This window comes from Pelobates fuscus, chromosome 3 (genome assembly GCF_036172605.1).
Source record: "Pelobates fuscus isolate aPelFus1 chromosome 3, aPelFus1.pri, whole genome shotgun sequence".
In the NCBI taxonomy this organism is placed as follows: domain Eukaryota; kingdom Metazoa; phylum Chordata; class Amphibia; order Anura; family Pelobatidae; genus Pelobates; species Pelobates fuscus.
The window spans coordinates 50,560,185-50,587,579 of NC_086319.1; the positions used below are offsets into that span (position 1 = coordinate 50,560,185).

The 27,395-nt window shown below is 46.2% G+C and overlaps 1 protein-coding gene across 5 annotated transcripts in view; it reads left to right on the forward strand.

The window, feature by feature from the left end:
• The first annotated feature begins 14,848 nt into the window (after window positions 1–14,848).
• Window positions 14,849–27,395, forward strand: part of CPSF6 (cleavage and polyadenylation specific factor 6) — a 29,750-nt gene continuing 17,203 nt past the window's right edge. For 3 of the 5 annotated variants that reach the window (XM_063447030.1, XM_063447033.1, XM_063447034.1), the window contains exons 1-5: window positions 14,849–14,935; window positions 20,772–20,981; window positions 22,105–22,208; window positions 24,559–24,704; window positions 25,426–25,605. In XM_063447030.1, the coding sequence (XP_063303100.1) occupies window positions 14,876–14,935; window positions 20,772–20,981; window positions 22,105–22,208; window positions 24,559–24,704; window positions 25,426–25,605 (700 nt within the window). In that variant the 5' untranslated portion in view covers window positions 14,849–14,875. The remainder of the gene's footprint in view (window positions 14,936–20,771; window positions 20,982–22,104; window positions 22,209–24,558; window positions 24,705–25,425; window positions 25,606–27,395) is intronic. The other 2 variants (XM_063447032.1, XM_063447035.1) reach the window with 1 other exon arrangement.

Consider the following 27,395-nt stretch of genomic DNA (forward strand, 5'->3'; position numbering starts at 1 on the left):
CTTATATGCGGACCTAGGAGTCTGGGTGTGATGTAGCAGCATAGCTGCCAGGTTGAATGATGGCGGATCGTCTGTGTATTGGCAGATTATTTTGTGTATTGCTTTCCAGTAAGGGGTTATCTTATGGCAGTCCCACCATATGTGCAGAAGTGTACCTTGTTCCTTCTCGCATCGCCAGCAGTGGGGAGAGTGTGTCGTGATTCGCTCATGTAGTGCTGCAGGAGTGTAGTACCATCGAGTCAGTAATTTATAAGCCGTTTCTTGGGTCTTGCTAAAGCTGGAGCAGTGATGTGTAAAATAGCAGATTTTCTCCCATTCTCCTTTGTCCAGTGAGTGGCCTAGTGCCATTTCCCACTTCCCCATAAATCTCGGTTGTTCAGTTGGTGTGAGTGTGAGTAGTATGTTATATAGGATGGAGATGCCATGTGCCAGTGGGCCAGGGTCTAGGCAGATATTCTCGAATGTGGTATTCGCCCTCGTCAGTATTGGGCCCTGTGGGAGGGAGGCTATATAACTCCTAATTTGTCTGTATTTAAAGTGTGTCATGAGGGTGTGCTCAGATTGCCCCCGTAGGTCATCTATCGTCTTAGGGCCTCCCGGTGCGAGTGCGTGTGTAAGTCTGGGCAACGGGTCTCGGATTAGGTCTTTGAATGCCCTTGGGTCTGTTCTCGGTGGGAAGTCAGGGTTATGCGTGAGTGGTAGTAGGGGGCTAGGGTAAGTGGTTAGGCCATGTTTCCCTTTTGTGCGGTTCCATTCCTGTAGAGTCACTTTTGTGTAAGGGGATTGTGTGGCGTTCCCCGTTGGTGCCCTGGGCGGCAGCCACGGCAGCACCGCGACCGGGGCTCCCGCTTCATGTTCCTCCACCTGTTTCCACAACTTATGCGTACCCGATTTAGTCCATTCCACTATCCGCAGGAAGTGGCATGCCCTATAATACAGGGTGAAGTCTGGCATTGCCAGGCCCCCCCTGTCTTTCGGCTGCGTCAGCATATTGAATCAAGGCCGTACGTAGCGTTGCGAAATATGAGCGTGGGATCTGTATTGGGATAGTTTGAAACAGGTAGAGAAGGCGCGGTAGGAAGTTCATCTTCACCACCTGTATCCTACCCAACCACGAAATGTTGGGGTGTGCCCATTCCTGCATTTCCGTGCGCATTCTCGTTAGTATAGCGGTAAAATTTTCCTTAAATAGGTCCCCTTCCCTCCTTGTTAACCAGATTCCCAGGTATTTGAGCTTCTGTGTCGCCCATTGAATCGTGTAATGTTGTCTCAGAGGTTCAGCCCTGCGTTCTGGGATACTTATGTTTAGTATGAACGATTTGGTTAGATTTATTTTCAAATTGGAGAGTCGCCCATAGTCCTGAAAAGTTTTCAATATGTTTGGGAGGGATATTTCGGGGTTAGTCACGTAGAACAAGAGGTCGTCGGCATAAGCCGCGACTTTATGGTGGGTCCTCCCCGTCTTCATCCCCGTTATGTCTGGGTTGTTTCTAACGGCCACTAGCAGCGGTTCCAGGGCTAGGACGAAGAGGATCGGGGACAGGGGGCATCCCTGACGTGTGCTATTTAGTATGTTGAATGGTTCCGATAGGGCACCATTGACGACTACATGTGCGGAGGGTTGTGTATACAAGGCCTCTATCCACCCCCTGATGCCCGAGCCCAGGCCCATGTGGGCTAGGGTCTGGAACAGATATTTCCATCCCACCCTATCGAAGGCCTTCCCCGCCTCTGTGGACAGCAGGAGAAGGCCTCCGGCAGTGCGTTTACCACTATGCATTAATGCGAGGGTACGCATGGTATTTTCACGCGCTTCACGCCCCATCACAAATCCCACCTGGTCTGGGTGCACCAGGGTGGGTACGTGCGGCTGTAGCCTATTCGCAAAAATTTTTGTCAGAAGTTTAAGATCGCTATTTATTAACGATATAGGGCGGTTACTTCCGCAGTGTTCCCTGTCTTTTCCTTCTTTAGGAAGAATGGTGATGTGTGCTGTCAGGGATTGTTTAGGGAGTGGATGGCCCTCTTTTATGGCGTTAAACGTTGCTATGAGTGGGGTGTAAAGTACGTCCGCATACGTCTTATAATAGCACAGTGGCAGGCCGTCCGGGCCCGGGCTTCTGCCCGCCTTTGTCTGTTTCACTGCTTGCGTTAGTTCTTCTGGTGTTATTTCCCTGTCCAGGAGTTCTGCCGTGTCCCTGTCTAGGGTCGGCGTCGGGTGGAGTGTGAGATATTCCTTGATTGAGTCGGTTAGGCGTGCGTCCGCGTGCTGTGTGTGTGGTCTGGGGAGTGCGTAGAGGATGGTATATTTATTGATAGGTGAACCACCCCATAGAAAGTGTGACGTTTCGGCTCAGCAGAGCCTTAATCATGCAATAAGGCTCTGCTCAGCCGAAACGTTGCACTTTCTTTGGGGTGGTTCACCTATCAATAAATATACCATTATTACTATTGGAGTGTTGCCTGCGTTTATTCCTTTTGAATACATACACAGATCGTCATACAGAGACATACAGACTCTATGTCTCTGTATGACGGTCTGTGTATGTACACAGGATGGCTAAAAGATAGATCCCAATCTGTTGTGCAACTTCAACAATGCTTTGAAAGCTGGGGCTCTACCGATTCCCCATGCTTGCAGGATTGTATTTAGCACGGAGCAGTATTTGTGTGTTTGACTGTAAGCATGTGTTTGTATAGAGTATGTTTGTGTGAATGTAGGGGTGAGTTTGTATGTAGAGTATCTCCCTGGACTGAAAAGGAAGGGAGGGCATGACTGCAGGCCATCAGTAAGGGGGGGTGGCTATACTGGATACTTTGTTGCAATGTTAAATATAAAGCAGGGCAGAGGAGGGGCCTTATCAATTGCTCAGTAAAGTGAGGAGTGAGAACGTACTAATTTCCCACCCACCCTCCCTATAATGTTTTGACTGTGTATTGCGCTTGTTCTGGCATGTTTCCTGGTTCTGGTCTGTTCTTTCTTCTCGTTGTCACATCTGCAGCGGTGTTCCTGGCCAGCGCATTGGAAATTGAAATAAATTGATGAGTCAACTTGGGGAGTTGCAGCCTGCCGAGGGCTGATGGCGGTAGGCAGGCTGATATGAACTCATGGACAAATAAGTGGTATCTGCCTGTTGGGAGGAGTCTCTCAACAGCTTTCAGTTGGATGGAAAGCTGGTCTGTGTCAAGAATTAATAAAGCTGTGGCCGTTGCCCTTACCCATAACTATTGTGTAGTGTTATTATTTACCGGGGGCAGCGGGAGTTGGGGGTTTTGTTCTGGATCAGCAGTCATGTTTGCGTTTGAATGCAAGCATGCATTTACGTGTAGTGTTGGTTTTTTAATGCAGGTGTGTGTTTATATATAATTTTGGTGTCTGATACAAAGGTGTGCTTGTATGTAGTGTTGACATTTGAATGCAGGGGTGTGTTTGTATGTAGTGTTGAAGTTTGCATGCAGGTGTTTATTTGTGTGTAGTGTTGGTGTTTGAATGTTGAGATGTATGCACATATACACATACACTGCCACACACGCACACACTGTGATACACATACACGGAGATACACACACTGACACACATGCAGATACACATATACACAAACTGATACACATTCAGATAGACAGACACACATATACAGATACACACAAACACTGACAGACATACAGATAAACACACACTGACATACAGACACACTGACAGACATACAGATACACACGTACACAATGATAGACATACAGATACACACAGACACACTGACAGACATACACAAACACACACAGACAGACATATAGATACACACAGACACACTGACAGACAGATACACACAGACACACTGACAGACATACACACGGACACTGACAGACAGAAACACACACAGACACACACACAAGACACTGACAGACAGAAACACACACAGACACACTGACAGTCATACAGGCACACTGACACAAACACCCACTGACAGACACACACACACACACACACACACACTAACAGACAGACATACACACACACACACACTGACAGACATATAGATACACACAGACACACTGACAGACATACACACAGACACACTGACATACACACACACACACAAAGACGCACTAACAGACAGACATACACACACACACACACACATCAAAATATACACTTTTCTAGCCATACACAGTAGGGTGGCTTACATGATTGCTGCCTGAGGTAGTTGGGAGTTGGAGCTAGTCCTGCCCAGCCCCCCTCCTCTCTGCCTTCTGCTCTCTGCAGTCTTCTTGGGATGAAGTACTCCCATGCTGACATGAAGGTGGCCGGCTGTTGCTCCGCCCCTGCTGGGCCCCAGCCGCGCTGTGTGCTACAGAGGGAGCAGGGATATGACGTGTCATATCCCCGCCCCCTCCGCACAGTCCGCGGCACTGCAGTTGGTGCTCGGCCACGCTACAAGAAGTGACCGGCAGGAGAGGGAAGCTGTGCGCTTCCCTCCTGCCGGTCACCCGGACATTTGCGCCCCCGGGCTGGTGCGTCCTAAGGCGGCCGCCTGTGCCGCCTGATGGACGCGCCGGCCCTGCGTCGAGACGACGTTCTATTTCTTGATCACATGATCAAACATGCAACTGTATTCTAAAGAAGCCCAATCTTGACCCTAACTCCCCATCCAACTATCGTCTTATCTCGCTACTGCCTTTTGCATCCAAGATCCTTGAAAGAATTGTGTATGCGAGATTGACAGACTCCCTCGAGTCCAACTCTCTGCTAAACCCGCTTTAGTCTGGTTTCCGCGCTAAGCACTCTGTGGAAACGGCACTGACCAAAGTATCCAATGATCTACTTGCTGCAAAATCTTGTGGTCACTACTCTATCCTAATTCTCCTTGACCTGTCTGCGGCTTTTGACACTGTTGATCATCAACAGCTTCTTCTCGTCCTCCGCAATATCGGTCTAAAAGATATTGCTCTCTGCTGGTGCTCCTCCTACCTCTCCCAGCGCTCTTTCAGTGTTTCTTTTTTTTTTTTTTTTAATTCTTTATTTTTGGTATGACAGTGGTATACATACTTGTGATAGAACATTAGTTACAAGGCATATTCAGTCGAGTACATCGGTTTGGAAACAGAACATGTTTCGGCTTGTAATAGATTCCGCTGCGTCTGCCTTTCAGGTGCGGTTCCTGAGGTCTGCCAATATTCGCTTTTTGGTGTCATTTTTGAATATTTAGTAGATAAAACATAGTAAAAACTCAGTAAAAGGAAACTCAATAACACATAAGAAAAAACATGCTCGGAGGGTCATGTCGGTTGGTTAAAAACAAGTTTCTTACTCCGGGTTCAGATCGCTAGGTTATATACCTGCCAGAGATACTGAGTGGCCGGGTATGTAAGGATCATGACCTCCCCTGGTTGTGAATGGATAGAGGTGGACAGTTCCTCCTCCGTCAGGTTATGGAGTAACAGGAGGGGGAGGGGAGGGGGGGGGGGGGGGGAAAGGGGGGGGGAAGGGGTTCCTCATGGTGTAGGTCGGAGCGCCGTGTCGAGGGATGCTCTTTATGCCGGCTTGGGGTGCCGGGTCTGCGAGGTGGGCCTGTTATGGTCTCTAGTTAATCTCCCAATCACCAGCCATCCACAATTCCCATATTTTTTCGTAGGTTTTTATGTTGCCTCTCACTAATGCTGTGAGGTTGTCCATAATCTGTATGTCTTTTATTTTGTGGATTACCGTGTTTACCTGGGGGATTTCTGGTTTGAGCCACGCCTGCGCCATTGTAAGTCTGGCCGCTAGCGTAATTTTATGTAAGAGTTTCTGTTCCTTCCTCGGCCAGTCGTCTAGCGGTCTAGAGAGTAGGAACACCCATGGATCTACCAGTATACGCCTATGGAATACCTTTTCGAGTAGGGTCCCGATATCCCTCCAGAAGGTCTGTGCTTTTGGGCATTCCCACCACATATGGATGTAAGTCCCTTTATGTCCACACCCTCTCCAGCACAGATCGTCTGGGGTTTTTTGCATGCGGTATAGTTTTACCGGGGTTGTATACCATCTCAGCATGGTCTTGTAGGCCTGCTCTTGTAAGGTGACACATACTGAGAGAGCTTTATTTGCGTCCCATATTTCTCTCCAATCTGTGCCCTCTAGGGTCTCCTTGAGGTCGGTTTCCCATTGCGTGGTGTAATGCAGGTCGCCCCAGTCAGTGCCGTTTGTGCATATGAGTGCGTAGAGATTTGTGATAAGTCCCTTTGGGGGATTTCCTTTGAGGCAAATGCGTTCGAAACTCGTGAGCATAGTTTTTGCTGCCTTTTTTGCTAGGTTGTGTTGTGCAAAGTCTCTAAGTTGGACATATCTGAAGAAGTCCGAAGGGCCCAGTCTGGTCCTTTCTGTCAGCTTGTCGAATGATACTATTTGGTTCCCTTCATACAGGTGTATCGCCCTCTGTAGTCCCGCCTCCTCTATATTTTTGAAATCTCGGGCCCTCATTCCTGGTGGGAATGCTCTATTTCTTAACAGGGGCATCATTGGGGAGGGTGTCGTGGTTAGTTTATGTTTTAGGGCTGCGGTGTCCCACAGCCGGAGGGCGTTTAGGATGGCTGGGCATTTAGTGTGTAGGGTGGCCCTGTGTTCTTTGGGTAACCAGATATAGAATTGGGGAAGGTCGGCTCCTGTCATGCCGGATTCTAGGTCCGCCCATCTACGGTCGCCCGGTGTCGAGTGCCACATGGCCACCTGAGCCATTTGGGCCGCCAGGTAGTAATTATAGAGATGGGGCAATCCCAGTCCCCCTCCGTCCTTGGGTCTGTACAATATGTTGCGGGCCACTCTATGTCGTTTGTGTTGCCAGATAAAGTCCCCGATTGTCCTCTGCAGGGGGGCCAGATCCGATTTAGAGACGGGGCAGGGGAGGGCTTGAAAGAGGAAGAGGAGTCTGGGGAGGACGTTCATTTTTATCGTGTGGACCCTCCCTATCCAGGATATAGGCTTATCTGTCCACCTGTCGAGGTCGGCACTAAGGGTCCTAAGAAGGGGGGTATAGTTCGCCCCGTAAAGTTTTTTGGGGTCAGCAGTCAGTTGTATCCCTAGATATTTTATGGCGTTTTGTGCTATAGGTATGTGGTGACGGTTCCTTATGTGTGTTGTGTCGCTTGCGGTCATGGCTATCGGGAGAGCAGCGGATTTGGACAGATTGACCTTATAGCCTGAAAGGGCGCCGTATTCTGTTAGTTCTTTGTCTAATGCCGTCATTGAATCACTTGGGTTTGTAAGTGTGAGAAGGACGTCGTCTGCGTATCCCGATACTTTGTAGGTTTGGTCTCCCACTGTGATTCCCTCTATGGAGCTGTTTGATCTGATAGCTTGTAGTAGGGGTTCTAATGTGAGCACGAACAAGAGAGGTGACAGAGGGCAACCTTGGCGTGTGCCATTATGTAGGGCGATGGGGGTTGTTGTGGCGCCCGGGATCCGTATGAGAGCCTTAACGTCGGTGTACATGGCTTGGATTGTTTGGATGTACGTCTCAGGGAATCGGAGATGTCGTAGGAGTTCAAACAGGTATAGCCACTTTACTCTATCGAACGCCTTTTCAGCGTCTAGAGAGAGGGTGAGCGTTGGGGTTTGTGAAGTCGTTTGTGTCCAAATTAGGTCTATGTTTCGTCTGGTGTTTTCGAATAGCTGTCGTTCGGGAATAAATCCCACTTGGTCTGCGTGGACTAGGTTATGTAGGTGTGGGGAGAGTCTGTCTGCTAAAATCTTGGCCAGTAGTTTTACATCGTGGTTGATCAGAGATATGGGTCTGTAGTGTTCTGGATAGGTCGTGTCTTTTCCGGGTTTTGGTATTAGTACTATGTGGGCCGTGGACATGTCCGGGTCGGGATGTCCGCCCTGCATCAGGTGGTTAAACCACTGTAATAGGTGGGGTGTCAGTTCTTCTCTATATGTCTTATAGTAGCTGCCCTCATATCCGTCCGGGCCCGGGGCTTTACGACCCTTAAGGCGTGATATGGCTTTGTCGATTTCGTCTGCCGTGAATTCTTCCCCTATGGATTCTATTGCTGAGGGGGTCAGTTTTGGAAGGTCTAGTTTGCTAAGGTGTTGTCTGATCTCATCCCGTATGTGTGGTGTTTTGTCTGTCGCCGTGGGTGTGTGGTTATATAAGGTTTTGTAGAACTCGGTAAATATCTGTGCTATGTCTGCAGGTGCTGTCTTAATTTGACCTGTGCGGTCCCTCATTGTCGTGATGTGTGTTTGTTTTGGTCGTGGGCGGAGTGTGCATGCTAATAGCGTGTGCATTTTGTTGGCCTGTTCAAAGAATGTTCTCTTAGACCATGTCATCGCCTTTGCTACATCGTCTAGGAGGGTCTCTTTGATGTGGCGTTGGGTCGTTAATAGGGCTGTGAGCCCTTCGGGGGTGGGGTTAGATTTATGTCTCTGTTCTTGAATGTGGAGGTCACGCAGGAGGGATTTCAGGTGTCGTGTTTTTTGTTTCTTTTTTCTGGTGGCTTCTCTAATGAGGGCTCCTGTGATAACCGCTTTATGAGCGGCCCATATGGTGGTGGGTGTTAGGTCCTGAGTGGTGTTTAATTGAAAATATTCTACTATCTCCTTGCGTATAGTTTCTTTGATAATTGGGTCCTGTAGTAGGGAGGTATTTAGTTTCCAGTTCCATTGGGTTGCTGTGCAAAGGTTGCCTAATTCTATGCTTATGTCTGCATGGTCGGACCATGTAATAGATCCTACTGTGGATTTTATGGTCCTTTGGATAGCTTGGTCGTTAACTAGGAAATAGTCAATGCGGGAATATGAGTCATGAGGAGTGGAGTAGAATGTGTAATCGACCTCCCCGGGGTGGTGGGCCCTCCACGCATCTATGAGTCCCGTTGTGCCAATGAAGTCAGATACCAGTTTGTCTTGTCTCCCTCTGCCGTGTGAGCGTGGGTAACCCCTTATGCTTCCCCTATCTATGGCTGGGCACGGAGCTGCATTAAAGTCGCCTCCCATTATAATCATGCCGTGTTGTAGGGCCTTCAGTTTGTCTGCCATTTGATCCCAGAAATCCCTGGTTGGTTCGTTAGGTGCGTAGATATTTATGAGGTGAATGGTGTGTGCGTATAACGTCCCGGAGAGTATGATGTATCGTCCGTCTTTGTCTGCGTTGACCCCTGTGACCCTAAGTGGGCAGCGTTTGTGTATCAATATAGCTACTCCGTTGCGTTTGGAGTGTGCTCTGGCTTCATAACCTGTACTGTAAGTGTGGTCTCTAAGGGATATTCCCAGAGTCTTAGGTAGATGGGTTTCTTGTAGAAATGCTATGTCTGGGCCTAGTCTTTTAAGTTCTCTGTATAGCAGCCTGCGCTTTTTAGGGGCGTTCAACCCTCTGACATTTAGGGAGTTTATGCGGGTGGACATTGTGGTGTATGGGGTGTGTGCGTGTAAGCTGACTTACGGGTGTGGTCATCTTGATGATTCCCAGGTGTTGCTTTTGGGATGTCTCTGATCCCTGTTGTTATGATCGCATCGGTTGGGACGCTCCGGCCACCATGAGGAGGGGAAGAGGGGGGGAGGAGAAAAAAGAGGACATTAGTTTGATCACATTCACATTTACATAAACAGGTAAAACTTGTATAACTTAAAATAAATATAAACTGTCTGGTCTTATCTCTTGCCAGACTTGTGCGGTGCGTCTGCATCAGTGCTGCTAGCCCATTAAGTTTGGGTTTAGCGCACGGATGCATGGTCCCGAACTTGTACTAACTAGTCCTTTTAGGCCCTATGGAATATGCGTGAGCACGCCTGCGAGGTTGTCATTCTGCCCCGGTAATCTGGGCCGCCCATGTGTCTCTTAGGGGAATTCGACCTTGCCAGTCCTACGAGAATTTGGGGGCTGATCCTTCGGGCTTCCCCATGTCCCGGGGTCGCCCCATAACTGGAGGTGTAGAAGTGTCATCTCTGCCCCATAGTGCGTGCGTCAGTATTCAGTACCGCTGTATGTTATCGATCGGGGCAGGTCGTGGAGCAGTCCCTCTGTATACTTAGAGCCCGTCCCGGTCCCCCCACCCAAGGCTATCTGAAATCAATTGCCCTAGTGGCGTTTTGCCTTCTAAGGTTGGCATCGGAGCTTTTTTCTTTTTTTCTTTTTTTTCCCTTTTTTTTTTTTTTTTGTTTGTTATTTTTTGTCCTTTTTTTTTTTTTTTTTTTTAAATTATCGTGCCCCCTGATTGAGTTATCTACCCCCTTTTTTGTTGTCGCAGTTGCTTGCAAGTATTTACATGCTGGTAGATATACACATTACATTCTTTCCCCCCCTTTTTTTTTTTTTTTTTTTTTTTTACGTTTAAATTTATTGTCGCAGGATTGAGCGTTCTTTTGCTTATTTTCTATATAATTTTTTATTTTTATTTTTTATTATTTTTTTATTATTTGTTTTTTTTTTTTATTTTTATATATATTTTTTTTTTTTTTTTTTTTTTGTGATTGTTTTTTATTTTATTTCTTTAAATTTTGTCCCTAATTGTCTCTTATTCCCTTTATTTTTCCCGGTTAACCCGTGCCTCACTCTAGATGCAACTGGAGGGGGGGGGGGGGGGGTTGTGGGGATCAGTACTTGCCCGAAGAGCCCCAGAATATCTTTCCCATCTGGGGATGTGAGTCCATGCGAGGTGGTTGTTGGAGGGGGGATAAAATGTTCGATAAGGCTGTATTACTGGTCGTGTCTTTACTCCCCGGCTGTGTACCATTCTCTGGGTAGCAGCTGGAGGTCCTCCGAGATTGCGGTCCGCCATTGCAGGTTCAGCGGGGTGTGGATGTCCAGCGCTCGGAGGAAGGCCGCCGCGTCCCCATCCGGTGTTAGTATCATTGGTCTGCCGTTCTTGAATGCCATGAGCTTGAAAGGGTGTCCCCAGGCATATTTAATGTTGTGGTTTCTGAGGATGTCAGTGATCGGCCGCCATTCCCTGCGCCTCTGGAGGGTCGCAGGGGCCAGATCTTGGAACAGGAGGATGGTAGCCCCTTTGTAGGTGATGGGGCCCTCTCTGCTGTTTTTCATTATGGCTTCTTTCGTTTGAAAGTGCTGGAAGCGCATGATGATATCCCTCGGCTGCTTTGTGTCTGCTCTCCGTGTGCCAAGGGCTCTGTGCACCCGATCGAGGTGCCACTGGTTTTCTGGGATGTCTGGTGCGAGGGGCTGCAAGATCGCCATTACTGTGGCCAATAGGCTTCCCTCACCTTCCTTTTCTGGTAGGCCTCTCAGCCTGATGTTATTTCGGCGGGAGCGGTTGGCTAAGTCCTCAAGGGCAGTTTCTGCTGCCTGCAGCCGCGTGGCTAGGTTGTTCACATGGCTGGTTACCTCATTGTGAGCTTTAACGGTTGTCTCCTGTCTTTGTTCCAAGATGGTCGTGCGGTGTCCCAGTGCCGCGATCTCAGCTTTGACTTCCGCTGTGGATCTGCTGATCTCACCTGCCAGGTATGTTTTTACTTCCATCAGCTTGGCCAGTATCATGGATGTTTCCCCTTGTGGTGAGTTAGGGCTTTGGGGAGACTCCGGGCGCACCGGCGTCGACGAGATCTTGGGGCTGTGACGGCCGCCATCTTGACGGTCCGGCTGGGCCGCGCGGGTCACCGCGAACATGTCTGCAACAGATGTTCCCGCTTCCAACGGCTTCTTATTGGGCTTTCGCTGGATTCTTCTATCCATGCTGCTGCACAGGGTGAGTTTTGGGGTGGTATATTGCTCGTTTGTGGGCTATTGTGTGCTGCAGGGCCTAAATTCGGCGGGAGCTCAGCTCACTTGCGTCCGCTCAGCATCGCGGTCAGGCCACGCCCCCCTTTCAGTGTTTCTTTCTCTGGCTCTGCTTGTTCTCCCCAACTCCTCTCTGTTGGTGTCCCCAAGGTTCAGTCCTTGGTCCCCTACTGTTCTCTATCTATACTGCCTTCCTTGGTAAACTCATTAGCTCCTTTGGCTTCCAATATCATTTCTATGCAGATGACACGCAAATCTACCTGACCTCTCCTGATCTCTCCCCGTCCCTCTTGACTAGTGTCTCTGACTGCCTCTCTGCTGTTTCTAACTAGATGGCTGCCCACTTCCTTAAACTAAACTTGACCAAAACTGAAATTCTGGTCTTTCCTCCCTCAAGTGTTGTTACTCCTGTGTCTGTCTCCCTCCAAGTCAACGGTGCTACCATCCGCTCCACCACGCAGTCTCGCTGCCTAGGTGTTCTCTTTGATCTCTCCTTCAAGCCTCATGTTCAATCTATCGCCAAATCCTGTCATTTCCATCTCAAAAACATTGCGCGCATCCGCCCCTACTTAACGCCAGATGCAACTAAGGTGTTGGTGTATTCCACTGTTCTTTCTCGCCTTGACTACTGTAATCCGCTTCTCAGTGGTCTTACGTGCTCCCAATTTGCGCCGTTACAGTCCATAAAGAATGCGTAATCGAGGCTCATCTTCCTGTCCGCCCGCACCTCCCATGCCTATGTCAGTCCCAGCATTGGCTTCCTATAAAATATAGAGCTCAATTTAAAATTCTGGTTCTTGCTTTCAAATCTCTACATAATGCTGCTCCCACCTATCTATCCTCCCTTTTACACAAGTATGTCCCGTCTAGGCCCTTACGATCTGCTGAAGACTTACGTCTATCTTCTGTCTGTACTCCCACCTCTGATGCTCGCCTTCAAGATTTCTCGAGGGCTGCACCGTTCCTGTGGAACTCGCTTCCCTCCTCCATTAGATGCTCACCCAGTCTCTACTCCTTCAAAAAATCATTAAAAACCCACAACCCACTTCTTCATAAAAGCGTATCAATTAAACTGTTAATAGCTCCTGACTGATTCCTCTTCTGCAACTGTCATTAGTCTAGTACTATCCTTACGTTTTTGTGTAATTTTACCCCACTCCCTCTAGCATGTAAGCTCATTGAGCAGGGCCCTCAACCCCTCTGTTCCTGTGTGTCCAACTTGTCTGGTTATAACTACATGTCTGTTCGTCCACCCATTGTAAAGCGCTGCGGAATTTGATGGCGCTGTATAAATACGATAATAATAATAATAATAATCACATCACTTCAGTTGCGGCCACATCGGCAGAAGTTACGCGGAATCAGAGGTTTCAACCCTTTTCTGCATGCTTTTCATGCGCAGTACATTTATGACCCCTCAACCATCTCTCTAACACTCTGGCCCTATTCACAAAATAGCAATATAACATACCAAGCTGAATTTGGCTCTTTTCTCCTTATGTTTTATTGCTGGCAGCTATGGCTGGGGACCTCCCTCTATACAGCGTGGCCGAGCAGGCTGACCGCGGTAGAGGAGCTTCTATTTCCTCTAGCCAGTCTGACAGGAAGACCAGGTAGCGGAAATAGACCAGGCAGGGGAAACAGAAGCTCTTCTACCGTGGTCCGCCTGCTCGGCCACGCTACATGAAGTAGCTGGCAGAAGGGGAGCACTGTGGAATGGGCTCCTCGTCTGGTCGAACACCTCAATCGCATGGCACACTTAGACTGTGCAGCTGACACACTAACGTGTCGCAGCACACAGTTTGTAAAGCTGTGCTCTAGAGTTTAGCTCCTCTGGAAACAACCAGGAAGTAACATTACCTGTTGTCTGCATAAAAAGCCGGGGGGGTGCAACCAGGTATTTTCATAAAAGTGTCAACTTCTGTTTACACACTCTTCACACATAAAGCGTTTCAGCTTTAGAATAAACCCCTTACCAACAAGGAATATACCAGATTTTTATTAATCATTTACACCTTTGCATTTTTTTCCATTTCTCTTAAGGAAATGCATGTGTCTGCCTCTTTGCTAATTGCCCTAATTGGTAATTGTCTGACGTCACAGGAGCTGCGCCATGGTCCTGTCAAAGGCTTCTAATAGAGAACTACGGAAATCTCAAAGCCTGCCTTCTATCTCAATGGTTGTCAATATAACCCACAAAGAATGAATTCTCAGTACTAGCATAAGTTCAATGTCATCTGGGCACCTGGGATGATTCCACTTAAAGGGATACTGTCTACTAAACAGTCATTTTTTTTTATAACATTTGGGCTGTGGAGTGTCCCTTTAACTCACTTTTCCCACATTACATTGAAATTTTGCGTCATATATACGTTTTGCCATTTATTTTCATTATGCTATATCTGATCCTCTATACTTTGCAATAAAATATTAAATAAAATTTTAAACACACGTCAATATTTCCAAATCCCGGGAATGTTAGATCACGTATTTACCAATATCTAAAACTATAATTGACATTGCAGTCCGGCCAGTCTGTATAACATGAGCATTGGCTAAACGGTGGCACTGCATCCGCCGTGGACTACATTCCCTATCAGGCTCAAGCAGCAGTCTGTAGCATGAAAGTTAAACCGCTGTTTAACCCTGGTGTTGCGGACTGCATTGCCCCCAGATGCTTTGCCTGAATTATGAGAGCATTATAGGAGATGTAGTCCACAACATCTGAAGCGCCACAAAAGGTAGATCTCCAGATGTTACAAAACTACAACTCCCATGATGCTTTTCATGCCTTTAGAACAGCAAAGCATTGTGGAAGCTGTAGTCCTACAACATCTAGGGATCTACTTTTGTTGGTGACCTGACCTAATTCATATTATACAGTACTGTACTCTAGTTTAACATTTTTTTGTCAGCATCAATTGTTCAATAAAGTTTATTTAAAAAAAATAATAATCCCAGCTTTGGTGGGGAGTCTATGTCTATGAGTGAGCCACTAACTCCGCCCCAGCTCTCTGTAGGGGCCGAGGGCAGGGGAAGCGGAAGTGACGTGCATTTTTCCCGCTTTACCCTCTTTCCCTTCTCTGAGTTGGCCCCGCCCACTGCTCGCCCCCTCTCCGCCTCCCTCCCCCTCCGTGACTGGCTCGCGCCGCTGCTCGAGGCAGAAGATGGCGGACGGAGTGGATCACATCGATATCTACGCAGACGTCGGCGAGGAGTTTAACCAGGTAACGGCTCCGGCCCGGGGGGGCCCTGTGTGTGAGAGAGGCCGCTGCTTCCGCGAGGCAGGGGCGGAGGGTGCGAGGCGCTGGCTGCGGGTTGTTATTGTTTAGAGTCTGGCTCGGGCCTAGTGCCCCGGCCCGCTCTGCGGGGATAGAACGAACGGCGCGTTCCAGAACCCACACTCATATACACACACACACACACACACGCATATACACTCTCATATACACACACACACTCATATACACACACACTGCGGGTCTACCGGCCGCTCACTGCACCGTGACCGACCGACCCCGCCATCGCTCTCTGTCAATAATAATATACAGCAAGTTACTGGCAGACACAACAATATATATATAGGAGAGGCCCTGCTCTCTGTCAATAACAATAACCATAATAATAATATACAGCAAGTTACTGGCACACACACACAAAAAAAATATCAACAATATATATATGAGAGGCCCTGCTCTCTGTCAATAATAACCATAATAATAAAATACAGCAAGTTACTGGCAAACACAACAAGATCTATATATAGGAGAGACCCACCCTGTCAATAATAACCATAATAAAATAATATACAGCAAGTTACTGGCAGACACAACTATATATATATATATATATATATATATTACTGGCAGACACAACTAGATATATATATATATATCAGGCCCTGCTCAAAATACATTGGCATTATATGTATATATTGTTGAAATACCAGAGTATTGTAAGATGCAATGAGATAGAATATATTGGATCAACAATTATATTTAAAAGACAAGCTTTCCAGAGTTTTCCCCGCTCTTCCTCAGGTCTGAAGCAATACTGATCAAATACTAAAACCATTCTGCAAAACTCTTGTATTTTGGTGTCTCCTCTGCTGGACTGATAAGAATAATCCGATATATGTATGTTTGTATGTACGTGTTGGACAAGTTTAAAAGTGGCAGTGCTGTTTTAAAAAGAACAATAATCCAAACAAATAATCAGCTACCTAAGGGAACACCACTTATATATTAGGAATAAAAGGAAACAACAGTTTGTAGTCCTGGGCGAAAACAAGCAGTTTAATAAAGCTGCCGTTAGTTTAAGCAATTTACTGGATGACCCTATACTCCCATTATGAGTTAGTGGAGAAGCCTTATAAGGCTAGTTATATTCCTATTTTGTTTCTAGTTTTGAGACACGTGTTTATATATATATATATATATATATATATATATATATATATATATATATATATATATTGTACATTTAGTGCTGGTCCAGCTAAACTTAAACAAAATACTTACTGACTATCCAGCTTTCACTCACACACATTTTTTTTGTTTCCTTTTAAAAAGAGAGGCCCTTTTTTTTTGGTCTTGGTTCTGTAAACATTGTTTTGATTGTCAGTTGCGGGTTGATTTACACGTACTTTCTAAAATTAAAGCAATGTAGTATGTGCTGGCACTGTGCTTTAACCTAAGATTGCCTTAGAATTTTATTGGGTTTGTATCATGTGTACTAACACAGACTATAGACAACTTTGTCTTATGGACAAGATTTATTTTGGCAAAATATCTGCTGACCGTAGTAAGATCAGACCAGACTTGGTGACTCCATGGAGTGTGATGTTCTCTCCCTTGGTTGTTGCCACATGTAGAAAGAGATTTGTGACTTTTACATTTACTTTAAATGTTAGTAATTTCACCGGATGTTGGCCGTGAAATTGCAAACTTGAAAAATGGTGTTGGAATATTTTTTCCTGGCATGAAATATGTATTTCTTCTCTCAGAGCTCAACGGTTCCTAGATTACAGAATACAACCCTGTCAGGTTTATTCTCTCTAATTTGCAGTGATTTGAACCTGTAGTAAATCTAACTCCTAACTGGCAGGGAATTAAGCTGTGAGTCTGCATCAGCATGATCTATACACCAAAACTGCTTCATTAAGCTAAAGGTATTTTAGTTCCCATAGGTTCCTTGTTAACAAAATAAATGCTAAAATTGTACAGGATATACAGAATAATTCATACTATTGACAATGAAACCGTGAACTTAGCTACTGGTATGTTGCGACACAACTAGAGTGGGACACTGAGGGTGCCCCCACCCTCAGTGTCCCACTCCCGCTGAGCTGAAGGGGGAGGAAGGGGTTAAACCCATGCCTCTTTTCCAGCGCCGGGACTCTTCTTCTGTCATCGACTGCATGCGTGGCAAGAGCCGCGCGTACGTTCAGTTAGCATTTAGTCAATGCTGCTAAATACTAAGCTACACGTCTCCTATAATGCTGGCAAAGCTTTAGCGAAGATGTAATCCACAACATGTGGAGTGCTGAAGGTTAGCTATCCATGATCTAGAATTGATTAGAATGGGGACAGCCTGGAACTGTACCTGTCATGCCTGGCACATGTGGCCTTAATGGGATATTCTGGGTGCCATGTCCCTGTCAATCTCAGCCATGGAGGTTTGTCCAGCCAAGAAAAGAGCCCCGCAGTGTTGGAGTAAGATCAGTAAAGTTCCTTTTTTTTTTTTTTTTTTTTATTCTTTATTTTGTAGTGCAGGAAGGTATAACAGTGCATATATGTGGTACCCCGACGGCATTCCACACACGTTTTAATGACATTAATAACATTGGGGTATATAGGTAATTTGCACATTTTTTATATTATCATGAGATGTCAACTTTATGAGCTGTAGCTTAGAGGAGTGTTCAACGCTTGAGACAAGATAGAAATAGGTAAAGTTAGGCATCAAGACATTGATAAACAGTGGGTCCCTGAGACCTTTTAAGATTTACAACTGTGCATTTTCAAGTGGTTTGAGTATTACCAAGGTCAACAGGTGACGTACAAGATGCTGGTAAACATACTGCGAGAAAACTAAATGAATACGCGGAACTGGCAGGCTATACACGTTACTTAGTGGATGCATATGCGAACAAGCTTACAGGATCGAAAATATATTATTAGTGTAGCCCTATGCCATGTTGCTTGCATTGGGAAACGATGAAAACAAAAAGTTGCAGGGTATGCAGGCTAAACTAGTGAGTGTCTAGTGCGGGGCGCGGTATTGTGATAAAATCCATCGCAGTATATTTAAAAGCTTGGACATAGTATAGAACAGGCTTATAAAACAGACTTGTGAAACAGGCTTACAAAAATACTAATAAAAGAAAATTAGATGTTAATCTTAAACCAGATAAACTTTGGCGTATCCACGACCTTACACGTATTTCGTTAATAGAGATATACTCTGTCCTGGCCAAGACTTTGCGCATTTGTGATGAAATGGAAAACAAAACAAAACTTGCACTATTTATAATATAGAATCAATTATGCTAGGTTGTCCACCAGTGAGTATGTCAGCATGAATAGGTGAGTTCACTTAGAGATCCTGGGAGTACTATAGGACCATGTATTGTCCCTTCATGAGTACAGTCCATCTCTGGTGCATGTTATCCCAGTCAGCCGACGCCTACCCTTGAGGCTTGACAGGTGGGCCATGGGTACCTGCGGTGTTGGCGCTGCTGCAGGAGTTCGCCACCGGTATGCCTTGGAGGGGTTCCCCGCCCGAGTCCGTCGCCAGTTGGAGGCTGTGTTGCTTTCCGGTAAGCCTCGCGGCCGTTTGCTCGGGGGTATGAGCGCAGGGTTTTGCTTCTTTGGCCGGAGGATTCCGGCGTTGCCGAGTGGTAGGTAAAGTGTGCAAGCTTGGTCTCATCCTGGTACGTGGGAGGGCGACGGCCGGTGCCTGGGAGGCATGTCGGCGTTTCCCGCTGTGTTGAGCTCTGAGGAAGGCGCTGTCTGGGGGCTCGGGATGGGCCTCTACTCAGGAGGCGTCGGGTAGCTGGGCGGATTCCACGCCGCTACACTTTGCATCGCCAGCTTGAAGTACCGACCCTTTGTGTGGAGCGACGTCCAAAGGCTGGTGCGAAGCCGGTAAAAGAATGTTAGGGTGCACCTGGGCGGTGTGATGAGGGTGTTTCGTGCCGCCATCTTGTGTGCGCCCCTGTAGACCCTGTAGTGGGTTTAGTCGCTTGGTTGAGTCGCGTTGTGGGGGTAGTCATCCCCAGCGAGGACCGGGATATCCCCCACCGGTCCAGAGGGGGGGGCAGCGGGGCAACCTCCGAGTGGGACGGATAAGGACCCGTGCTGGGGGATCGGCCGCCTCCCCCGCGCCTCAGGCTCCGCTCCGGTGTAGGCCGCATGGCCGGTAAGGGTGCTCGTTTGACTTGTCGATGTGGGACAGATGTCGTTTTGTTCCCTGTGTGGTCCTGTACCGGTTTCTGGGCACTTTGTGCTGCTGGCATGGTTGGATTGCTCGGGATAATCATATATGTGCTCGATGGCATGGGAGCCCTCATGGAGCACGTCCGGCCATCTTGGCAGTCAGGCCCCGCCCCCCCCAGTAAAGTTCCTTTTCATGTATTCGAAGGGCGTGGTAAACAAAACGGTTAGAAGATACTATAGTATTAGGAATACACCAGTGGCGTACATAACGCGCTCGCAGGGGTCGCAGCCTCCATGTGTTGCGGCCCTGGCCCACGCGGTATATCTGCTGGGGACGCACATGTAGGGGTCCATGCTGTTAGGGCCACCCGATGGCTATGTATTTCCCCTTTGATTACATCACAGGGGAGGAAGTGACTGCCCTGTCACTCCTCACAGCTTACAACGGGAGCCGCACGGAAGGAAGAAAGGAGGGAGTCAGTGGAAACTCTGACTCCCATCAGGCTTAGCCACCACTGGACCCCAGAGAAGTCACCCTCCTGCTCCTAAAAGCTAGGAAACAGGAGGGTGACTAAAATATTTTGTATATGTGTGTTTTTTTGTATGTGTGTGTCTGTGTATATATGTGTTTTGACATCAGCAGCTGCGACCCGGCCCGTCACTCCAGGGACCCAAAGGGAGGTTGATTCGTGAACATGCTTCCATAAGATGAGCACAAGTGATGTATTGATCTATCCTGAGAATCTAATGTATCTGTGAGGAGATGCTGATTAGAGCAGCGCTGCGTTTTGCTGCACATGCGCATAAGCCTTCCAATACTTTTCTATGAGAAAACATTGGATTGGCTGAGATCATCAAGATTGATGATCTCAGCCATGTAAGCAGGGGGAGGAGAGTAGGCCACATTTATCTCCACAGAGAGGGAAATAAATGTATAGTGTTCCTTTAATTTTATTTTCTGTAGTCTTGTATTTTATTTATTCACACATGTATAGGACTCATTTTTTTTATTAAAAAATAAAATAAAAACAACCTTTTTAATGACTACATTAAAGGGGATCCTATAGTGCCAGGAAAACAAACCCGTTTTCCTAGCACTGTAGAATCATGGAGTGCCCCCTCCCGCCCCACTTCCCATATCGCTGAAGGGGTTAAAACTCATTCAGGCACTTACCTGAATCCAGCGCCGATGTCCGTCGGCGCTGGGTCAGGCTCCACCCACGGGTCAGCCGGCAGGGCAGATCTAATGCGCATGCGCGGCAATGGTCACACGCGCATTAGACCACCCCACAGGAAAGCATTATTCAATACTTTCCTATGAGGAAAATCTGCCGCTGGAGGTCTGTGAGGACGTCTAGCGTCAGATAACGGACCAAAAGTAAGTTTGGATTCCAGAAACCCTCTAGGGTCTGTCTGATAGACAGCCACAGAGGGCAGACTTAGAGCTGCATTGTAAACATTGCAGTTCTCTGGAACTGCAATGTTTTACTTTGCAGCACTAAGTGCAAAAGGGTTGCAGCACCCAGACTACTTCATTTAGCTCAAGCGGTCTGGGTGCCTACAGTGTCCCTTTAAGAAGAATTGTAATCTTGCCTTTATGCTAATCTATGAATCTGTATTCTAGGAAAGTGAATATGGCGCCCATGAGCAAATCGAACTGTATGAAGATGTCATGTCGCCTTCTGCAAATAATGGAGATGCTCCTGAAGACCGTGACTACATGGACAATCTAGCAGCATCTGCAGCAGATGAAGAAGTGAAAGGATCTGCACCTAATGTTGTGTATACTTATACTGGAAAAAGAATAGCACTATACATTGGAAATCTAACATGGGTGAGTGCATACTTTTTATATAAAACAAAGTGGTTAATGAAGATACATTCCTGCTTCTTATGTACTGTTAAAGCAAGCCTCTACATCAGGAGTAGACTATGTTCGGACCTCCAGATGTTGTAAACTACATATTCCGTAATGCTCTTACATCAGTAACGATAGAAAAGCATCAGAAGAGATGAAGTCCACAGCTGGAGTGCAGAAGGTTGCCTACCTCTGCTCTGGATTCTATAATTGCAAAATAAGGTTAAAAGTTTATGCATCTACCATGTCTCACATTAAAGGGACACTGTAGTCACCAGATCAACTACAGCCACCAGATCAACTACAGCTTAATGTAGTTGTTCTAGTGAGTATAATAGCTCCCTTCAGGCATTTTCATGTACACACTGCCTTTTCAGAAAAAAGGCAGTGTTTACATTGCCCCTAGGGACACCTCCAAGTGGCCACTCATTTGGCCACTGGAGGGGCTTCAGGGCAGCACAGTAAGCAGCCCTGCCGTTCAGCAGCCCCATGCTCTGCATGGAGGGGCTGAATTTTCCTCATAGAGTTGCATTGATTCAGTGCATCTCTATTAGGAGGTCCAGATTGGCTAAAACTGCATTTGGCCCCGGCCCATGCCGTTTTTAGCCATTCCAATGCTTTCCCTATGGGCTAAAAAGCGGCATTTTGATGTCACAAAGGGGGTGGAGCCTGCACCGGCAGAACTGCGCGGCGCTGGAAATAAAACTTTAATAGGGAAGCTAAAGGTGGGGGGGAGGGCAATCCACCTTAATCGTTGGTTAAACACTATAGAGTCAGGAATACAGGTTTGTGTTCCTGACCCTGTAGTGATCCTTTAAGCAATTTGCAAGATCACAATGTTTATATTGTCATGGGAAGTTATGCTTTACCTCTAAACAAGATATTATAGGAAATAGAAAATTACAAATACATTTTTCTGCAGTGCGTATGGCATTTTATAGAGAAACGGAAAGCTGTAATTTTTCATGTTCGTGTAGAACTTAGCATTTGCTGCTTTATATCATAGTAATCGAAATATGTTAGCATGATTTAAGAGTGAAGTAGAGGCAGTTGCATGTTTGTATCTTTATATACTGATAATTTGATTTTCTGTATGTAGTGGACAACAGATGAAGATTTGACAGATGCTGTTCATTCTTTGGGTGTAAATGATATTTTGGAAATAAAGTTCTTTGAAAATCGAGCTAATGGCCAATCGAAGGGGTATGTATATTTTCCATGTTTTGCAGCAGTTAGATTTGTCAGACTTTTAGAGAAGATATGGAATGCCCTGTTTTTGTGTTTCTGTACATGACTGGAAACTATCACCAACTGATTTTGTATGTTGTAACAATTAGCTGAATAAGTATAAGCAACCTTGTTTTCATACAGAGCGGGATTTTATAGTGTTTGGAATACAAATTTGTATTCCTAACACTATAGTGCCAAGAGGCCTCCCTCCTTTTTTGACATCTTCTGACAGGGGGCCTAATGTGCATGTATGGCTAGTGCCGCTAGCGCATAAGGCTCTCCCTAAAGGAAAGCATTACCTCAATGCTTTCCAATGGAGATTTCACTGACACTGGATGTGGGTGCCTTGTGTCCCTTTAAAATTTACACTTGCCTCTATCCTTTGAGTGAACATTTTTCCCTCACAAGTAGAAATTCAGCCCTGTTAAGTATGTAATGGACCCTCCAGGCTTGCATGGCACGTAACTTTTAAGCCATGACTAGTAATATGGTGCTTTCATTTTTAAATCTGCTCTGCTTGCTGTCCGGTATACCAAGGTGCACGGTAAGATGAGTTTTGCTTACCTGACTTTTTCACTGGCCACCGCCACCATGATCAATCTGCTGCTCCTCCACTCCTGGTGCTTCATTTGTCAGGAGCCTACATCAATGTGTTCTCATGTATGTATAAGAGTAGAGCACTGAGGCCTATGGAGCATCCCATGATTTTGGGAGGGGTGTGTGACGGAGCTGTTTTAAGCCCTGCTTTATACAAACCAATAGTACTCACTCCTTGACTGAGATCATCAGAATTGAGATTGATTCTTATGGGTTTAACCCAATAAGTTAAAGCGGCACTGTCATGGCCGAGACCTGTTTAGGTTTTTTTTTAACCCCCCTCTTGACTACACTACATCTAATTGTCCCCCTAGTTGCCCCTAAGCCCCTCATCTTACCTATTTTTGCATTTTTATTTCGTGCCTTGAACTAGGTCCTGGGCGCCGCCATCTTTGTGTGGGCAGATAAAGGCACTGTGGGACACGTCATCTGCCCACACTAGACAGCGCTTTAAAATTACAGCGCATGCCCAGTTTAACACTTGGGCATGCGAACAGGAATTTAATCTATTCATACATTCGTCAGAAAGACGAATAAACTAATAGAAATTTTAAACGAATGAATGAAGACCTCTTCATTCGTTCGTTTATTACAAGGAGGGAGCTACTGGCACACAGCTCCCTCCTTGTAATTTTGAAAAATAGAAGCGACAGGGAGGGGAGTGCTTCCCCCCACTTCCTAAGCCCCCCGTGTCCTCTATCACTCTATGGGGGTCAATATAACGAGTAGGGGCATGGCTACTAAACAGTGTGCAGCCAGTGTCCCCCCCCCACCACCAATGAGCGGCGATTGTGGGCCCTAAATGAAAATGGGGGTGGGGAGGCACGACACACCTATTGTCCTTCTCCCTGGCCCCCACCCAGGTGACTAGCCCCTAGTCACCCCTCCTCCCCCCCCCCCACCCAAAAATATTTTAATAAAGACCTACCTACCGACTCGCCCTAAACAATAGTGAGGGGGGGAACAATAAAACCAAATCCTTGTAAATGAAAAATAAATTACCATTTGTTTTTTTTCTAAAATCATCGCCCATAAGTGGGGGCCAGGGGTTGGGTTCGGGAATAGGTGACCTCCCCATTTTTATTTAGGGCCCCCGCCCCCATTTTCATGAAATTATGATCCGAACAAAGTCCCAAATTGCATCCTATCACGAATGGAGAAACTGTTCTTATTCTGTTCTATTCGGTAGTTCTGTCTGCATTCCGTCTCAATGACATTACGGTCGGGAATACTGACTGGAAGCAGCGCAAGATCACGGAGGAAAGTAAGAATTGTTGGAAAGTTTCTCTGCCCACAGGAAATGGAGCACACTTTTCTCCTCCGCTAGTCCTAGATGGTCAGGTGTAGGAAACATACATTAGACATATAGTCCCTACTTTGTCTTATGTTTTAAAGAAAACTAGAGCAGACAGGAAGAAATGAAGAACAGATCCTAAAAGAGAGGGAGATCGATTGGGGAAAGGTACGTTGGGCATGACGGTGCTGCTGAGCTCCTTACACCATAATGACTTAATTTAGATAAAGTAGTTATGGTACTTGGAGTGCGACTTTAATCATTTTGACAAATATAGAATCTGGTTTCTTCCATGCACTTTTTTTATTGAAAATGTTTAGTTTATGCGAAGGATATATATCTCTCCCCCCCCCCCCCCCCCCCCCCTTAATTCTTACCTTAATTGTAGACTTTTTTTAATTTTATTTTTAATCTTATTTTATATTGCTTAAGGTTTGCACTCATTTCTGTTGGCTCGGAATCCTCTTCTAAGAAACTCATGGATTTGTTACCTAAACGAGAACTACACGGGCAGACTCCAGCTGTCACTCCATGCAATAAGCAGTTCCTTAGTCAATTTGAAATGCAGTCAAAGAAAAGTAAGTATTTTAGACATGTGATTTTGTATATTGGCAGTATTCGCGCCAGTACAGCTGGCTTCTGATTTCCATAAGTCTTGGGTTTCAGGGTAAAGTTTGCTCAATGGGGTATTTAGTAAGAAATACTGGAGGATAATGATCTTTACATTGTAATATGTTGCATAATCTGGCAGGAGAAAGAGCTTTGGTGTAGGGGATAGAAAAATCCAGGCATGGGATTGTACTGGAAGTTTTGAAAGCTGGCTTCTGATTTCCATAAGTCTTGGGTTTCAGGGTAATGTTTGCTCAATGGGGTATTTAGTAAGAAATACTGGAGGATAACGATGGATTTGTAGCTATTTAATACAGTATATGTCATGCTGATCTGTGTATTGTGAGTTGCCCAATTCTATAATTTTTAAATAAAATCTGGATCTTTTAGTCTTATTTTAGCTGTTTGGTACACAATGTTGTATTTAAGTGTTTTTGTAGAACTTTTTTTTTTTTATGGCAGATTAAATTATATGTGAGACAGATATGATAGGAGCTTCATTTTAGCAAAGTGAGACGGGAACACATGGCGTTATATAAATATGGTATAAATCAGCACTGTGGAATTCTGAGAACAAGTGCAATTGTCAGTATATCAAGACATTTAATGCTTTATGAAAATGATAGCGACTTTTGGTTAGGCTTTGTATGTTTTGGGATGTAGATACTTTCTGTTGTATTCCTATTGTTGCAGCTGCACAGGCTGGTGGCCAAATGTCTGGAGAAGGGAAGGCTGGTCCGCCTGGTATAAATGCTCGTTTACCATTTCCGCCTGGTGTTAGGGGCAGAGGTCGTCTCCCAACCTCGGGTCCTGGTGGCGACAGATTCCCAGGACCAGGTGGGCCTGGAGGTCCTCCACCACCTTTTGCCGGTATGTGTGCTAAAAAAAGTGTATTTGTCAAACTACCACAGCTAAAAACTGGGCTATGGTCCCCCATGCCCTGAGCATAGACAAATAACCGCTTATATAAAAAAATTATAATTCTTGCTAATCATGTAAAGTTGAAATGAGGAATGTGTTACAGTGGCCTATTAATTTGACTCTACTTAAAGGGACACTATAGTCACCAAAACAACTTTGGCTTAAGGAAGCAGTTTAGTGTATAGATCATGATCCTGCAGTCTCACTGCTCAAATCTCTGCAATTTAGGAATTAACCCCTTATGGACACATGACATGTGACATGTCATGATTCCCTTTTATTTCAGAAGTTTGGTCCTTAAGGGGTTAAATCCCTTTTGTTTCTGTTTCTGCGTCCCTAGTCACACCTCCCCTGCCTATGACTCTCACACCATGCATGAAAAAAATGGTTTCACTTTCAATTAGATGTAACTTACTTTAAAGTTCTTATTGGTGGGCGTGGTTTCATGTCGGCTAAGCTCCCGCGGCTGGCACAGCTTACATCAAATTTGAGGCACTTGCCTACCCTGATTCCGCCTGAGATCCGGTTCAGCACCTCAGCTCGCAATGGGGAAGATGGCCAAAAAGCTTAAAACCCTTACGATATCGCCGACCTAGGCTCAAAATGGTGCCGCAAACGGACCCACATTAGTAATCATCTGAGGAAGAACTTCCTGATGCACTCGATGACATACCCTGTGCTGAGAGCGTAATCAGCCCTCAACGAGTGGAACACCTGACAGCCCCAGCTACAAAGGGGATATCAAAGCTCTGATGACAAACATGAGAGCATTCTTTAACGCTGATCTGGATATAATCTGTGAGGATATAAGTGGTGATAGCCAGAGTACAGGCTAACGAGGATAACCTTCCCTCCATTGTCCAAATGCAAACAGACACTGAGTTATTACAACAACTCCAAGCATCCCACAAAACCATGCAGGTCAGATTGGAAACCCTGGGTGATGCGAGGAGGCGCAATAACTTCAAAATCAGGCCTATTGCCGAATCTGTTACTGAACATGCTTCATTTCCTACGCCGGCTATTGGCTACTCTACTGCCACAGCGCTCTGCAAAGGGAATACAGGTAGACAGCTGCTTCAGATTGGCTAAGTCAAACAGGGCACCAACTAGGGTTCCCTGAGATGTTCTGGTACGTTTCCCACTGCTTCGCGACAAGCTGGCCCTACAAGAATCAATGAAAACCAGAACACCCCTTCAGTTTGAGGAGCTGCAACTCCAATTCCTGCAGGGCTTATATCGCTCCACCCTGGAATGGAGACTGTCCTTCCAACATGTAACAAAGACTCTGCAAACATCAGCTACAAGTGGGGCCACTCTCGAGCCCTAATAGTCAACAAGGATGAACGCACATACCAGCTTTCCACTGGGGAGGACTCTGCTGCCTTCCTTCAGGTCCTGGGCCTCCCTGTCTTCAGACCGCACAACACGTCCAGGTCACAGCTGGGGAAGTACACAGAATGGTCCATTTTACCCCAGGCGTTGCACCTGACACCGGCTGATACTGAAGAAGCCCCAGCAGCCACACAGAAACGGACTGACTCCTTAACTAGTCCCAGTTGCTTGTTATTTATGTTTTACGTTATTTTAGAGTATCGCTCAGCACTGTTTAAGTCTGTTTTTTTTGTTTACATTGTTGACTCCAGGTGCCAGCACACCTTTCAAGATCTGCCCCCTGATAAGAGGCCATAGTAACAGTGTCTTACAACTCTGCCAGTACACTCCAACCTGACTCGCTT